This window comes from Microcaecilia unicolor, chromosome 5, assembly GCF_901765095.1.
Source record: "Microcaecilia unicolor chromosome 5, aMicUni1.1, whole genome shotgun sequence".
Lineage (NCBI taxonomy): Eukaryota > Metazoa > Chordata > Amphibia > Gymnophiona > Siphonopidae > Microcaecilia > Microcaecilia unicolor.
The window spans coordinates 94,513,963-94,531,795 of record NC_044035.1 but is presented as its reverse complement, the minus strand read 5'-3'; the positions used below and the strand labels follow the sequence as shown (position 1 = coordinate 94,531,795).

Sequence of the window (17,833 nt, the reverse complement as noted above, 5' to 3'; positions counted from 1 at the left end):
AGGTGTCTCCACTGTTGTACAATGACCCTCTGCCACCTTGCCCTGACAATGACCACCTCATCCTTCCAGACTGGCATTCATCAGCCTTCCAGACTGACATTCATCGTCTTCAAAATCCATTCTAGAGTTTGTATACTCATAGCATTGGTTAGATTTAGGGAAATTGGCCACCATGCTTGACTGTTCCTTGCCTCTCCCCACAAGGGAAACATTACTAGCCACCTCTGATTCTGCGGGGACCAGTGTGATAATGGTACTCTCTGCAGTGGTGTCATGTGTGCTTTGGCCTATAGAACCAGATCCAACAAAGCTGCTATGGAATGCAGGACTTTTAGATAATTCCAGTTTGTGGGGCTGATCTTTCTCAGTAGAGAGGAAATCCGGCTGTGCAATTTTGAGAGAACAAGCGTTGGTCAAGAAAACTACCTCTGCCTGTGTATTGAAGCAGGATCCCACATACTCTATAGATTTGAGATGGAGTCAACTGACTTATGAGTGTGTGGACTTGACTACCCAACCTAGATTTTGAACAGTGAGAACCTGATGTATGGCTACAGTTCTCTTTTGGAACAACTTTGCTCCTATCAATCATCCTGATAAGTTTGCATCAGTATCCTTGCACATAGTATTGGTACACAGCCATCACTTTGGAGAAAGTTCTTGGAGCTGTGGCTAAACCAAAGGGAAGCACACAGAACTGAAAATGCTGACCCAGAACTGCAAAGCGGAGAAAAGCGTTGATGGTCTGCACAATTGGAATATGCAGATGTACTTCCATTAAGCCTAGCAACATAAGAAATTCCCCCTGTCAAACCACTATTGTAACATATCATAGTCTCCATGCAGAAACTTGGAACCTTTTAAAAATCTGACTTGAGATCCAAGAAGGCCAGAATGTTCCTTCTTCCTTTGGTACTACAAAATAAATGGAATAGCGACCTACCTAACCTTTATTATTTTCGTTATTGTACTATTGGTTGCCAGGACAACCACCTTGCTAGAGTAACTTGAACTGCTGCCATCTTTTGTCAGAGACAGCAAGGAGACTTTAAGCTGTCAGAAAAAGGATGAGCAATCTCTATTGCATAACCATCTTATTACTTCTAGAGCCCTCTTAGTTGAGGTTAGTTGGGTCCTACCTCTAGAAAACATTTCAGATGACCTTCCCACCAGAGCAACCAACCTGTGAGCCCACACCCCCACAAATCTCATTGTGAAATTCTGATGACACATGCACCTGTGGATGAAAATTTAGTACTTCCTTTTCAAACCCCAAAACAAGACTGCCCTTAGGATGCAAATCTACCACAAAAAGAACCACTAACTTTTCCCAGTCTATAATGTCTCGCTTTCTGAAAATTACCTCGTATACTGAAAACATGTTTGCCTAGTGTGATACTCCTGCAAATGATTTTGATTATCAAACACTTGACTAAGTGCTCCAGGTTATCTCCAAATAAGAGCTACCTTTAAAAGGCAATTTATTAAGACAGTTCTTAGAAGTTGTATTAGCTGCCCAATTTCTCAGCCACAAAAATCTATGAAGTGACACTAACAGCTGTAGACTTGACAGATATACAGAGAACTACCTCTGGAAAGGCATGAGCTAAATACTGTAGGTAAAGTAAGTCTGCTAGAAAGAAGGTACTCACCTCCACACAAACCAGAGGAGACATATTTCTTTCAAAACAGTTCAGAACCTTCAGGAAAGCTCAGTCCAGTGAAAATAAGCTCTAGCTACTAAACTGCTGCAGACTGCCACCTGCAAGGCCAGGGCTGACACTTCAAAGGCTTGCTTTAAAAGTGCTTCCATTTGATGGTCTTGCAAATCTTTCAAGGCCATACCCCTTCCAGAGAAACTAGTACAACCCACTTTAGAAAGATGGAAGTTCTTTTTCTACCTGCATAATAGGGCAAAGCTGTATCATGGACCTCATAACTTTTAAGCCTGCATCAGGAGTGTCCTACTCTGTTGTAGTCATCTCCTTCATCGCCCTATAAACCAGGAAAACTTTAGGGGGCTAACTAATACCTTCAGGGAGAGGATTTTCCTTTTCTGTATCTTAAGGATCAGGATCTGAAATTTCAAAACAAGTGACCAATTAGAGCATGCAACTCTTCTCTTTGAAAAATTCTCAACATAGAAAAATCCTTCTCCCGAGGTATTTCCTCTTCCTGAATCCAGTCATCATGCTCCCTGTACGGGAAGGAGAACCTTCCATGACCAAGTGCTAAGAATCCTGGGATCCTATAGACTCGCAGTCAAGCTGGTCTTCAGTTGCCTATTAGCACAAGTAATCAAAGTGTAGTTAATTGTGGAGACACTTAAGACTAGATTCAGTAAATGGCACTGAAAAAAAATGTGCACAGAGGGCTACTCTATAAATGGTTCTCCGAGCTGTATGCCTTTTATAGAATAGCTCTTAGCCAATTTCTGTGCTAAACTTTAGGTACGAGGATTTATACCAGCTGAAACCTGGCGTAAACCTTGGGGTGTAATTAAGCATGGATCCCTGGATTTCAGTAATATTGTGCGTATCTTTAGTGAATGCCCCCCTGACCCACCCATGTCATGTCCCCTTTTGAGGTGCACGCTATGGATTTGCGTGCAGATCTTTATACGATAGCACTTAGCAATCTAAATTGTTGCCCATTATCACCAATAATTGTTAGCACCTAATTATTGGCGCTAATTAGTTGTGCGCGCATCTCAGGATAACGACCAATTTTGTGTGTGTAGATTTGTGCACCATTTATAGAATCTGGGGGTTAGTACATGCTAAGCAAGTTGTAAACAGGAATAAAACATTTTTTGAAATGGCCATATAAATGCCAAAAGTCTAAGAAATAAGATGGGAGAGTTAGAATATATTGCACTAAATGAAAAGATATAATAAGCATCTCTGGCACCTGGTGGAAGGAAGATAACCAATGGGACACTGTCATACCTGGGCAAAAATTATATTGCAGTGATAAGGAGGATTGAATTGATGGAGGAGTAGCATTATATGTTAAAGAGCCTTGAATCGAATAAACTAAAAACTCTGCAGGACAGAAAACATATCTTGAAATCCCTATGGATAGAAATTCCATGTGTAAAGTGAAAAAGGATAGTGTTAGGAGTATACTACCATCCACCTGGCCAGGGTGAACAAACAGATTCAGAAACGTTAGCATTAATTAAGGAGGCTAACAAAATGGGAAACAAAATAATGGTGATTTTTCAGTTACCCCAATATTGACTGGGTAAATATAACATCAGGGCATGCTAGGGAGGTAAAATTCCTTGATGAAATCAAGGACTGCTTTATGGTGTAGCTGGTTCAGGAACCAACAAGAGGGGGCACAATTCTACTCCTAGTCCTTAGTGTAGTGCATGATCTAGTGCAGGAGGTAATGGTGCTGGGACCACTTGATGAGTGATCATAACATGATCAGAATTGAAATAATCTCTGGAGTAAATACACACAGGAAATCCAATATATTGGCATATAACTTTAAAAAAGAGACTATGATAAAATGAGGAGAATTGTAAAAATATCGGGATATCTACAGAGACTTGGATTATTGGGACTCTATTGAGCTGTCCTGGTTTGGGAGGATTAGTACAGTGAAAATGAATGTGCTTCCTCGCTTGATGTATCTTTTCCAGGTCTTGCCTCTTTGTTTATCTTGTGAGTTTCTTTCTGGCTTACAGAATCACTTACTAAAATTTATATGGTTTAATAAATGGCCGCGCCTTTCCCGTTCCCTGTTGTATGGTGATCCGAAACGCGGTGGGTTAGGTGTGCCAAATCTTTTCTGGTATTACAAAGCGGCTCAAGCCGTTGCCGCAATTGAATGGTTTCATGCTTCTTCTCGGAAATGGAGGATAGAACTGGAGCAGGCCTCCGTGGGCCTGTGTCCCTTACGTTCCTTAATATGGCTCCCACGTCGTTATCGTTCTGTGCCTAGAGAGATGTGTCCTTCTATCATGACAACTTTATATTACTGGGATGGTTTACTTGAAAAGCCGAATATGGTTCTTTCTAGATTTACGCCCTTTTTGTTTAACCCATTGTTTTCCCCGGGTCTTGGTTCTGGGTTGTTTTCGCGCTGGTTTTCAGTGGGCTTAGAGACTTGGGGTCAATTTTGTGATGAGGACAACTTTGTTTCTTTCCAATCCTTGGTTGACACCTACTCTATTTTCCCACTGATATTTATGCTTATGTGCAAGTGAAGCATTTTCTGTCTTCTAGTATGATCAAACCTTTGTTAACGCGGGAGGCTTCCTTTTTGGAAAATCTTTGTGAAGACTCTAGCCTAACGCGAGGTCTTATTTCTTGTTTATATGCGTATTTGCGTGGTTTAGGGCGACCCCAAGTTGAGCATCATATGCATTGGCAGCGGGAGTTGGGCTTGACTTTGGGTGATGATATTTGGACCATTTTGGAACGTGCGTTATTACGAACATCTGTATCTGTCCCTTTTAAAGAGAATGCGGTCAAAGTCTTACACAGTTGGTATTTGACTCCTGTTTATTTACATCACATGTTTCCCACAGTCTCACCTTTATGCTGGAGAGGTTGTGGCAGGAGGGGTACTATGGGGCATATCTGGTGGAATTGTAAAAAGGTGAGACCTTTTTGGAAAGCTGTTCAATATAGACTTCAGAGATGGCTTTCTAAACCTATTAAATGGTCACCAGAATTTTTCTTGTTTCCTGGTATACCTCCTGGTCTAACCACATCTCAGGGTATATTGGTTCGATATGCAATGTCTGCTGCTAGAGTTATTCTAACTGCTCACTGGAAGTCACAGAAAATTCCTTCTCTGATTTCATGGTTAACAAAGTTGTGGTACATTTGTGATATGGAGAGATTGTGGGCAAAGCGCCATCATACTTTGTCTAAATGGGAAGCTATTTGGGAGCCTTTTGTAACCCATTGTTCGTTTTAAGTTGTGGGAATGGATTGGGACAGGGTTTTTTTTTTCTTCTTTTCCTCTTTTCACCTTTCACGGGGTTTGGTTGGGTTTTTACTAATATTAAAAATTAATGTTAAAATAAGGAAGTTCCTTTTTGGTGTTTATAGGTTTTTTAAGAGATTTTTTAGCAACTACTGCATACAACTGTTGTATTTGGCTTACATTGCACAATTGTTTTCTGTTATCTCTTTTTATTCAATAAATACTTCTTACAAATAAAAAATAATATATAGGAAAAAACTTAGAGGAGCAACTGCAAAGGTCAAAAATTTACATTAGGCATGGATGCTATTCAAAAATAACATCCTGGAAACCCAGATGAGATATATTTTCCGTCTATTAAAAAAAAGGAAGGCAGGCCAAATGATAGCCAGCATAGTTAAAAAATGAGGTGAAGGAAGCTCTTAGAGCTAAAAGAAGAGCCTTCAGAAAATGGAAGAAGGTTCAGACTGAAAATAATAGGAAACAGCATAAGGAATAGCAAGTCAAATGCAAAGCATTGATAAGGAAGACAAAGACTTTAAAAAAAGATTGCGTGAAGGCAAAAACACATAGTAAAAACTTTTTTAGGTATATTAGCAACAAAAAGCCGGTAAAAATCAGTTGGATTGCTAGATGGTCAAGGGGTAAAAGGGTGCACTCAAGGAAGACAAGGTCATAGCGGAGAGATTAAATGAATTATTTGCTTTGCTCTTCACTGGGGGAGATAGAAGTGCCAGAAATAGTAGTATTCAGTGCTGATGAGTCAGAGAAACTGAATCAAATCTCGGTAAACCTGGAAAGTGTAATGGGGCAATTTAACAAATAGAAGAGCAGCAAATTGCCTGGACTGGATTATATATATCCAAGAGTACTGATAGAATTGAAAAATGAACTTGCAAAACTATTGTTAGTAATATGTAATTTTATTTTTTAAATCTAGCCTGGTACTGGAAGATTGGAGGGTGGCCAATCCAACGCCAATTTTTAAAAAGGGTTCCAGAGGTGACCTGGGAAATTATAAACTGGTGAGCCTAATGTCAATGTGGGGCAAAATGATAGACTATTACATGAAATAAATCCTAATAAATAAAGAACAGAATTATAGAGCATATACATAGGCATGGATTAATGAGACAAAGCCAACATGGATTTAGTCAAGGGAAATATTGCCTCACTAATCTACTATATTTCTTTGAAGGAGTGAATAAACATGTGGACAAAGGTGAGCCAGTTGATTATTGTGGATCTGGATTTGTGATCTGGATTGGCCACTGTTGGAAACAGGATGCTGGGCTTGATGGACCTTTGGTCTTTCCCAGTATGGCAATACTTTTTTTTTTTAAATTACATTTGTACTCCGCGCTTTCCCACTCATGGCAGGCTCAATGCGGCTTACATATTATATACAGGTACTTATTTGTACCTGGGGCAATGGAGGGTTAAGTGATTTATGTACTTATGTATGTACTTATGATTTTTAAAAGGCATTTTATGTGGAGGGGCATTTTCGATATGACATCTAAGTCCAACTTTGAAGGCTTTGCACAAAATGGCTATAATCCTACTAAGAAAGAAGGTAATTTTCGAAAAACAAAAATATCATTTCGAACAAGGTTTTCTGCTTTGGACGTTTTGTTTTTTGGTCCATTTTTCCTCAGAATACCGGAATGTACACAGCTTTGCCCCTCCTTCCCTCTCAGCACAAGTGCCTGCTAGAGCCTATCTTTTAATGCAGTTAATTGGATTACTTCCTAAAAGAAAAGTCCATAAGCCATTATTAAGATGGACTTGGGAAAATCCACTGCTTATTTCTAGGATTAGCAGTATAACATTTGTTTTACTTTTTGGGATCTTGTCAGGTACTTGTGACCTGGATTGGCCATTGTTGGAGAAACAGTATACTGGGCTTGATGGACCTTCGGTCTTTCCCAGTATGGCAATGCTTATGTTCTTATGTACCTCCTACTTAGAAGGCAATATGTGGCCCCGAATTCCACATTAGTGTGTGGTAAACGCAGCGTGCTAACTACCAACACTTCCATGCCCACTCTCTACCCAAATCATGCCCCTCACACATAAAAGCACTCAACACAGGGGCATTTTCAATATGACGTCCAAGTAGGACTTTGGACGTTTTGTGCTAAACGTCCTAAATCTGAATAGAAAACATGACCATTTTCAAAACCACAAAGCATCTATTTTTTGTCTGAAAATACTGTTTGTAACAAATTTTTGTGCTCTGTGTATTTATCTTTTCAGGCCATTTTTGAAAAAAAAAATCCATACAAGAGAAAAATGTAGAAAATCAAGTCATTGAGATTTAGGAGAGGCCAGCATTTTTAGCAGACTGGTTCCCTAGACATCCCAGGAGAGTAATGGGGCACCCTAAGGGGCACTGCTATGGACTTCATAGAAATGCTCCCAGGTACACATAAGAACATAAGAGCCATACTGGGTCAGACCAGTGGTCCATCTAGCCCAGTAATCTGTTTCCAACAGTGGTCAAGCCAAGTGACAAGTACCTGGCAGAAACCCAAATCGTGGCGACACTCCGTGCTACCAATCCCAGGGCAAGCAATTGCTTCCCCATACATCTCACAATTGCTCACATTTTGTTTGATGAGCCCTCCAAAAACCACTACACCCAACTATACACCACTACAGTAGCCCTTATGGGTGAAGGGGGCACAAATATGTGAGTACAGTGGGTTCACAGTTTCCACCAGAAGTGTAACAGGTAGGGGGAGGTATGGGCCTGGGCCCACCTGTCTACAGTACACTGCACCCACCACTACACTACTCCAGGGACCTGCATGCTGCTCTAATGGAGCTGGCTATCTGAGGCTGTCATAGACACTGGTACTATTTTTATTCACATTTTTGGGGGTGGGAGGGGGGTCTGTTGCTGGGGGAGTAAGGGGGCATCATCCCTGATTCCCTTCAGTGGCATCTGGTCATTTAGAGCACCTCTTTGTTTGTTTCTTATTTGTTCTAAAAACAGGTCTATACCAAACCGAGCATGCACGTGACATGAGGGGAAGCAGGGCAGGCAATGCGCAGAGAACAGCATAGGAGAAAGTCTTCAGCTGGTGGGGGTTGGGGCCCCGGATCCAGTTTGGGGGGCCAGGCCCCCTAGGTCACTGGTTTAAATGTGTCTAAAGCTAGTGAGCAGCTACTATCTTAGATAACGATCAGGACAAAGCCAAACCAGTTAGCCACTTTGATAGTCATAAAAAGCAGACATCTGGTCTGGTTATACAACACTGGCTTTTTAAAAATGTTGGTATGCTGAAGATGTGCCTTAGTTACTGAATTTATTATTCACTTTAATAGATCAAAACAGCCTACACAAGATGCAGCATTATTGTAATCACAAATTTCTAAAAGAGTAAACAACATTACACCTATGAAAGCATACATGCACAGTAATGTTTTGGGGGGTGGGAGGTGTGGAGGAGGTTTGGAATCCCCTCCTAGATTAGCAGTAGTACTTTTTGAAATAATGACTTAAGATTTGTTTCCTATTTTGTGCTTGTGGGCAAAATCTTTCAATAAATAAATAATAAATTAGTTCCTTAAGGTGCCTCTGCTAATCAACTGCAGAAGACAATAGTCTCCCTTCCCAAAGCATGCTGCCAGCTTTGTGACAGCACCCTCTAGATAGGTGAACCAAAGAGGAAATTGCCTCTATGCTTCATCTGTCATCATAGCTTAGGTGCCTATCAGTTTCTTTCATAAACCCCCTCTCCCCCAGCCTTCACCCAGTATGTCTCTTCTCATAAAGCTGGGGAAATCTTGTGGATTCAAATCCTGCAAGACTTTCCGAACCCCCTGCAGAGCCTGATTGCCGTGCGGGGTGGAGAGAAGCAGTTACAGGCAGCGCTGTGCTAGGGAAAATATATCAGGGGTATGACATTCTGGGCGCCAAGATGAAATTTTAGGTACCATGGCAACCTGGCACCCGGGATTCGTCAAGCTCTGCATTACACGTACATACAGCAATATGGCTCTTGTGAATGCATCACTTAATATGATAGGAAAAACAGAAAAAAAATCTAAATGGATTAGAGGGGTCTGTGTACACCACCTGCAGATTCTACTGCTTATGTTAAACTGCTATTTTTTCTCCAAGTTTCCATCAGAGCGGTTCACAATACAAATTCAATAAAAATAATGAAAAAGAAAGAGAAAACCATACATGACAGGAAAGAGGAAAGAAGATAGGGGAGGGGATCAGAAAGGAGATAGGTCAAGGAAGAGCAGACAGAACAGCTGAATCAGTGGGTGGTGGGGCAGTGCCAGAAGTGAAGACAGGACAGCTGAACCGGTGGGTGGTGGGGCACTGCCGGAAGTGAAGGCGATAGTAAACAGGTGAGCCTTGAACTGGGCTTTAAAAGCTGAGAGGGAAGTTTCTAGTCGAAGGGCTAAAGGAATGGTGTTCAAAGGTTGAGGACCAACTACGCTAAATATACGATTGAGTACAGTAGAAAGATGAATTTGCTGAGGACCGGGAACTTGAAGTAGATAAGCCTGAGCAGAGGGTCCACGAGGGACGATAGGGGAGAAGGTACTGGGATAGGTAAAGGGGTTGACCCGAATGATAGATTTTATGCACCAAGAGAAGTAGCTTATATGAAGTTCTGAAAGAGACGGGCAGCCAGTGCTCCTTACCAGTGAGAAGTTGTATTGCCATGTTTTGAACTAGTTGGAGACAGTGAGTGTCCTTTTTAGGAAGTCCATGAAGTACAGCATTACAATAATCAAGGGATGAAAGTACTAGGGAGTGAAGGACATAAAGCATTGATGGGATGAACAAGCGTCGGACAGATAACAAGATCCCAAACTGTGCATTGTCACAGAGTTAAATGCAAGCATACATTCTGCATCCACAGGAGCCTTCCTCATGCAACAATGGGTGCAGAGCTGAACTAGAGTATTTCACCATAGAATTCACCATATAAAATAAAATCTGATCTGGTTTCAACATAATCCCTCTCCAGTAGCAAACATGTTGGGTCTGTTATTCAGCCGGCGGCATTCAGTGTTTTGCTGACTGCTGCCACCTTTATTCCTAAGTATTCAGTGCCAGGCCATGACCAGGCACCAGCATTAAATATACAGGCACGTGTAGCCAGATAAAACATAGCTGGTTAAGTGTGATATTCAGCTCTTAACCGGCTAGGATGAACCACATGAAGATAGGACTGTGTTTTATTCAGTCCTATTTATGCGGTTATCTTAGCCTGTTAAATGTTTCATCCCCATTACAACTTACCATACAAAAATATGCAAATTGTGATCATCACCTCAGGAACAGCACACTCCTTCCACTGCCAGACAGTTGTTTAAAGCACATAGGTTTTTGTTTGCATCATGACTCTACATACAAGATGTGAAGTCCACTGGTGTTGAGCATCTTTATTTTGGGTGACAACTAGGGCTGCCAAACCCAAAGCCTGTTTTCAAATAGAGCCAGACACTTTAGGAAATAATACAAAACTACAAAAAGACACTCAAAACCTATAAGAAAACTTAACACTCCATAACAGCCCTAAAACCTATGAAAGACAGTGCTATAAATATTACATGGGCCCTAGAGCACCAATATACCCTGCTACTGGGAAACTGAAACAAGCTGGACTGTTACACATTCCTACACAGACACTGTGTGATAGCTGAATCCTTCACCTCAATCGCACATACAGAACATGGACACCCTCATGTGATACAAAATACTGAACCATAAAAAACACGTGGATAAAAACTGAAATGGGGACCCCCAAGAAAGCCAGACTTTATAAGCAGTACAAATACTAGTAAAAGAGAAACAGAAATATATTTTCTCCTGTACTATGCAAAAGTAGAAAAAAAATGTAACTTCACAAAGCAGGCATATCTCAGATCTTAAAGTATTGCATAAAAATAGATATTTTTCTTTTCTACCTTTGTCGTCTGAGCATTTTATTTTTTCTAATTGGGCTGGTTCCAATCTCTTCCACTCTCCACATGTCAGTCTTTTCCTAAATTCTTTTCCAGGTTGGCTTTCCCATTTCATCTCTCACCTAGTCTTCTTCCTTTCCTTCTCTACATCTGTCTGGCACTGATTTTCATTTTGTTTTTTCCCCATTTTTCTGTTCTCTGCATTTCTCCCTTTTCCTCACCCTCTAGTCCTTAGTTTGTTTCATTTCTCATCTGTCTACTGGATTTTACTATTTCCCTCTTATTCCTTCGCCAGCAATCTCATTGCCACCTCTGTCTCTCCCCTCTCTGGCCTCCTAAAGCCCCCCCCCCCTATTCCCATAATCTGTACTCACCTTTTAGCCCTCATCTAACCTCTACTGTATCCCATCACCCTATCAGTCCCAGCTCCATCTCTGTCTCTCCGTCCTTCCCTTGCCTCCAAGACCACACTTATCTCTTACCCTATACCCCATGTCCTATTACCTCTTTCACCATCTTTTTAACCCCATTTCCACCCTTACTTAACCCCTTCATAAACTCATCCTCTCTTCAGTCTTCCAGGTCATTTGCATTATGCCTATGTTTTTCCACATCTTCCCCTTTTCTTACCCCTCTTATCCCTCATTTTACACCTTTACTCATTCTCCCAACCCATCAATATACCCCCACTCATACATAAAACTGCGAAGTATTCACTATCCCTTAAAAATTCCTACTCCATCACTCCTATCCATAATTCCTTGCTCTGCTCCGCAACACTCTCTCCCATTCAGTCACTAAGTCTCAATCATCTTCTGCTCTGTACCCCTTTTCTGCCACCCTGCCCCCTAGTCATATGCATCTTCTGATCTGTCCCCCTCCCCTTAATCATCTGCTGTATTCCCCTTCTACCCCCTCACCTCTAGTCCCATCCAGTTTCTGCTGTTCCCCCTCCCCTGCACCTCCAACTCCCAGCCCCATCTTGTACTCCTCCCCCAGCCACCCACACCCCTCAAGCTCCATCAACCTTCTGCTCCTTCCCCCTACCCCCTAATCCATCCATCTTCAGCTTTCCAGTATCCCGTCTATTTGACTTTTTTCTCTCTCCATGTCCACCATCATTCCCTCTGTCTCCCTATCTCTGCTATCCATCTACTCCCCTCCGTGCCCCTATTCCCATTCCATATTCAGCATCTGCCCTCTGTGTCCCCATGTTCCTCCTCCTTCTTTCCCCCTTTCACCTGCACTCCCACCCCAGGGTCAGCATCTCTTCCTCTTCTCTACCCTGCCCCATCCCCGTGGTAGTGCATCTCATTCTCCCCCTCCCCAGATCTAGCATTTTCCCAAACTCCTCTCCTCCATGCATTCCATCTTTCTTCCCCCATGGATCCAACTTCTCTCTTTCCCAACTCCTCAGCATCTCTCCCTACCCTTTTCTCCTCCTCATTTGCAGATGCACATCTCTCTCTCTCTATACCTCCTGCAGGGACCATGGGTATCACTCTTCCTCTCTCCATCCCTGCGCTGCAGTCCTTCATATTTGCAGGCTGCCAGCAGCGTCAGCAATGTAAGCGCTGCCTTCAGCCTGATCCAGAAGCCTTTGTACAGCCACTTCCTGTTCCCGCGTTGGCGGGCCGCTGTACAGAGAAAGCTTCCAGGGTAGGCTGAAGGCAGCACTTACATTGCTGATGCTTGCCAGCAGCCTGCAAGTTTGGAGGATTGCGGCACAGAGGAGGGAAAGAGATCTGGACCCTGCAGGGGGTTGAGGGAGAGCAATCCGGACCCTACAGGATAGTGGGAGAGAAAACGAAGTAGCTAAAGTAATCCTGTTTTTTAAGACACAGAATAACTGCAATTTTCTCTTAACTTACAAAACATCAGAAAGATTGACATACCAGTTGGCTCCATGGTACTTTTGAAGGTTTTATCTCATGATGACTTACCTATTATATACTAAGAATATGCATGTGTGTATTTTCCAAGCAGGAGGAGGAAGATTCTGATGAAGACAGTTCTCAAGGCTGCCATCAGTTATCCTGTCAAATGGCATCTGACAGTACAGTGGATGAACATTTAAGTCAGTCTGACCAGGATAATGAACCTACGGTTCTCTCTCCCTTGGAAGAAAAGAAGGCAGTGAAACAACCAGCTCTTTCATTGTCCAATTTGCATGAAGCTACAATGTAAGTGATGCCATTTTAACTCTGACAGGCTGAATTGGTTGATTATTGACTGAATTGGAAGGCTACACACAAATAATTGTTTTGGAAGATGACATGATGATCAATATGGGATTATAATGCTGGAAGCCTAAGGTATATAGAACATTGTCCTCTCAAACAAAGTTCAGGCAGTATCAGTTTTGCCCCCCCCCCCACCAAATATGACAGTGATTTTATATATATACTAGTAAAAAAGGCCCGTTTCTGATAGAAATGAAACGTGCGCTAGCAAGGTTTTCCTCGGAGTGTGTATGTTTGAGAGAGAGTGTGTGTGAGAGATGGAGTATGTGTGTCAGAGAGAGAATGAGAGAGAGAGAGTGTGTGTGTGTTTGTGTGAGAGACGGAGTGTCTGTGTGTGTGAGACTGTGTGTGTGTGTGTGACAGAGAGATAGAGTGTGATAGACAGGTGTGTCAGAGAGAGTGTATGTGAGAGACAGTGAGTGTGTGCCCCCCTCCCCACCCCCACCTCTCTGGTCTCAGGACCCCCTCCTCACCTCCCTCTCCCCACTGGTAACGCTGTCCAGCCGCTGCTGCTTCTCCTGTTGAGCAGCAGCGGCCGCCACAGAAAAAAAGCAATAAATGTTTTTAAACATCAAGCGTGGCCCCGCAGACAGCCATCAGGCATTTGCTGTCGGCTCTGCAGCCGTTCCTCCTCTCGCCTCTCACATCGCTGTGCTCCTCCGGGGTCTTACTCCAGGGGCAGTGACGTGGAGGCGAGAGGAGGAGCAGCAACGGCCAGGCGGCGTTACCAGTGGCAGCTGCGGGTGGTGAGGGGGTTGATGTGCTTCGGGGGGAGGGGGGGTTGGCTGATGCACCGAAGGGGTGTTTGAGCGGCGCACTCACAGCTGATTCCCAGGCAGGGGGAGGAGTAGGGAAATACGCGGAACAAGTTGCTCCGCGTTTTTCCCTACTCCTCCCCCTGCCTGGGAATCAGCTGTGAGTGACATCAGCCTGGCTACGGAGCTTAGCTCAGCAACTCCAGGAGCCACGGACACAGGCAGCTACTTTAGAATGTTGGTGGTGAGAATTATTATATAGGATAGATATATAGATATATATTTAAAATGTTTTTTTTTGAGTGCTACACAGTTGATAGGCCATGGTAATCCGAAGAGTGCAAAGTTGTGATCTAGCAACCAGGGAGCCTCTAGCAGCAGCTACTGCAGGAGATTAAATGGTAAAGAAAGGAAAGACAGAGCTACATAGGATAGGGAAAAAAACCTCCTTGAGTTAAATATTTTAAAACTGGAAAGGAGATACATTACAAAGTTTCCCAGCTCAGGTTTTAAGGAGGATTTCAGATTGGCTTGAAGCAAGAAATTAACCTTGTGAGTATTGTAGAGAATTTTTTTTTTTTTTTTATTGAAAACTGAATGGACATAACAAAGAAGTCTTTATTCCCCACCCACTGTATTATATTGTCACATCTCAGAACTTTTCTTCTTCCATGTCCCTCAATTACCAGTTTTTACAATCTTCCAAAATTAATATGGTCTTATTAGGGGAAAATCTTTTTTCCATTTTCCTCAACAATGGACAAGTTATCCATAAACTGAAGAGGACCTGAGCTTGGGAGTCACCCACTTGTGTGCCTGATGCAATCCTGCTTGTTCATGGAGAAACCAAAGCTGCTTATTTGTAACAGGTGTGCTTCATAGGAAGAAGGATCAGTCGGGCAATATCTTTCCAAGCTGTCCAAGTGTTGTATAACTTCTTGAGCTAAGGATCCAGTTAGGCAGCCTGAGACTGTTGCATTTATGAAAGGCCGTGCATGCTCAGAAAACTTTCTATTAGTCCTGATCTTTGGTTGAGCCGTTTCATTCTGGTTCTGCCAAACAGTGTCAACTACATGTGCTGGTGTTGAAAACCACCTTGAATTGGCAAGTCTTAGAGTTTTGAAGAACATCTACTTAATTAGCTCTCTGTAATCATATAGGTTTCCAAAATCTTCCACTTATATGTGTAAGCAGACTATTTACTCATGTAAAGCCTCACTTGATGCACTCTTTTGTATATTCTCTTTTCTAAAATGGCTGCTTCTGATATGCATCATGCCAAAAAAAACGCTTTTTTGATACAAACCTCCACCATTCAGCATGCAAGAATCCAAACATCTTTTTCCTTAGCTATACACACTGTACCCAATTAGTCTGAATGACTACACCCAATTTTGCATAGGATGTCTAGGTAACAAAAAAGGATGTCTAAGTCAGGGTATTTATCGTTAGCAAGGAATTCTACAGAAGGCTCTGCTTTCAGTGAGCCTTCTTAAAATACCTATAATGTGTATTTGGTGGCACGCACAGCAGGAAAATTTATTTTACAAAAAGAAGCTGCATCAATCTAGGTTCTGCAGGTGTATATGCTGGCATTTTACATATGGCATTTTACATATGTAAGTGGTGCCATCTACTTGTCTGGGTGGCAGATTTCATAAAACTGGATGTCCAGGAGGGGCCTCTTAAAGAATCAGGTTAAAAAAACCTTTTTTTTTTTTTTTAATTTAAGTTTTATTTATTGTTATAACAAAGGTAAACAACTCAACATACTCATAACATCCTACATACAGTCAATAGAATATCTCGGTTGAACCATACAACGTGTAAAGTTCCCTTCCCCCCCCCCCCCCCCACACCCCCTCCAACCTCTCCTCCCCCCTAGTACTCAGTCTCAGGAACCTGCTTACTGCTAACTGAGTGGTTACAAGTAAATACAAGTAAAAAAAAATAAAAAAATTAAGGTAATTTTTAGCAGCAGAGGGGTAAGCACAATTTCTCCTTCAATCACTATTGCAAACCACAGGTGCAAACAACTGTAGCCTAACTCAGAGTAGATGTAAATGCTAGTACCCATTTTTTTTAAAGTATATGTGTATTGTATTTGTAAAATTGGAAATACATGCATACTTTGCAGGCTCACCCAATCCATGCCCACAACATATTGCGTGCTTCAGATCTAAATGTATAAACAGCAACTTTCTACAATTGCTGTGGGTGTCAACATTTAGGCGCCAAGAACGTGGATGACCAGAATACTGGCATATATCTACATGTATATGCGTGTAAATAATATTTCAGCTATTCACTATTCTATAAAATGGTGCCTAAATGCAATGGTGCATAGTTCTGTAGGTAGGTGTACACATGGGCAGAGTCTAGGCAGGATGTGTAGTTAAACAAATTTGAATTTGTTAGTAATTTTATATTTTTAGCAATCCAAGGTGCAAACATTTACACCAGCTCCAGGGATAGTGTAAGTGGTCATGCCTAAAACATACATGTGTATTTGCCCTGCTCTGCTAGTATTCTAAAAAATTTACTCACAAGCCTTCTAAAATGACCACTTTAGTGTGCTGCAAAACTTGAGTACCGTTTTCACTTTCTGTTAAAAATTAGTCTCTGTTATTAAGAGTGAATATTTGAGTTTGAATCTAGGGTAAACCCTAGCTGACAAGTACCAAATAGTAGTAGTTGAGCTTTTTTATCTGTAGTACTGTACTCAATGCATTGAACTGCCACATATATTACAGGTCTGAACTGCTTGAACATCTCAGAGAAACAAAAGCTGACAAGAAAAGGCTTCGGAAGGCTTTACGAGAATATGAAGAACATTTTTTAAAACAAACAGGAAGGTAAAGCATATTTGTAGTAGTTTGTTAAAAACCTGCTGAGATGTGGTTACAATGGGTATCTGGCCAAAGATGTTCTCTCAGGAAATAAGTGAAGTAGTTATAAGTTCAGGTTACAGTGAAACTAAGAAGTAGGTACTCCAAAATATAATTTGAGGGGATGGTCTCTGAACAGGGCTTTAGAGCTGCAGAAAGACAAAGTGTTTTAAAAAAACTACCTGGAAAACTCCTCAATAACAAATTATTCTTAAACCCTTCCTCTGTAGGTACAATGAATTCAAAGCATTGTGAGCATATGCGCCAGAAATAGTTGAAGGAGTTGTACATTTAGCAATCAAGACTCTTGAGGCCTAAAGCAGTCTTCAAGCTACAGACTGGCTGTAAACTCCCAGCTGCTCCAATACACATAGACTTTGTGCCATATCCAAGTGAACAGTTCTTTTGTTTAGTAAATATAAAGGCTGCAAGCAAAGCTTCCTTGTTCTCTAACCTCTTTTTAAACATACTTTTTATATCAGTGCCACACAAAACTTTCCGTAAATTTAAGTTACATTCCACTATAGTAGGAACAATAAGCCAATGAACCTTAAGAAACCAGCAAACAGATATGCTTTATACAACATAACATTCAAGTTAGTTTTAAGTTTCTGCATAGAACTCACTAGTTGCAATCCCTCGTCCCATTTTCCACCCTGGTTCCCCTTCCCTTAAGTACTCCCACTCTCCTCCTACCCAAATCGGATCAAACCCTCTCTCCAACTAGGATTGGTGCTGGACATTAAACCTATTATAATATTTCTCCCATGCATCTAAATATTCCTCTGGTACTTCCACTTTTTCATACTTCACTTCTAGTTGTTTCATGTGCATCACATTCATTATCCTCAGCAGCCAGTGCTCAATCATTGGGGTCTCGCTTGCCACCCACAGTGTCTCTAAATATATTTTCTTGCCACCCTGAGCCCCAAGCTAATGATTATTCACATAAATTTTGCCTAGCTTCCTCATACCCCCTCCCTAATCGATAGTTGAATTCCCCCACAATCTTCCAAAGCTGTCTGAATATGTTGCCAAAAGTGCAGTATAATTGTGCAAG

At 41.8% G+C, this 17,833-nt stretch overlaps 1 protein-coding gene across 1 annotated transcript in view; it reads left to right on the top strand.

Moving 5' to 3' along the window:
• The window catches only part of FAM13C (family with sequence similarity 13 member C), a 342,788-nt gene that overhangs the window by 286,202 nt on the left and 38,753 nt on the right, over positions 1-17,833 (top strand). Inside the window, exons 12-13 of the mRNA XM_030204830.1 lie at positions 12,874-13,070; positions 16,639-16,740. Coding sequence (XP_030060690.1) covers positions 12,874-13,070; positions 16,639-16,740 — 299 coding nt within the window. The remainder of the gene's footprint in view (positions 1-12,873; positions 13,071-16,638; positions 16,741-17,833) is intronic.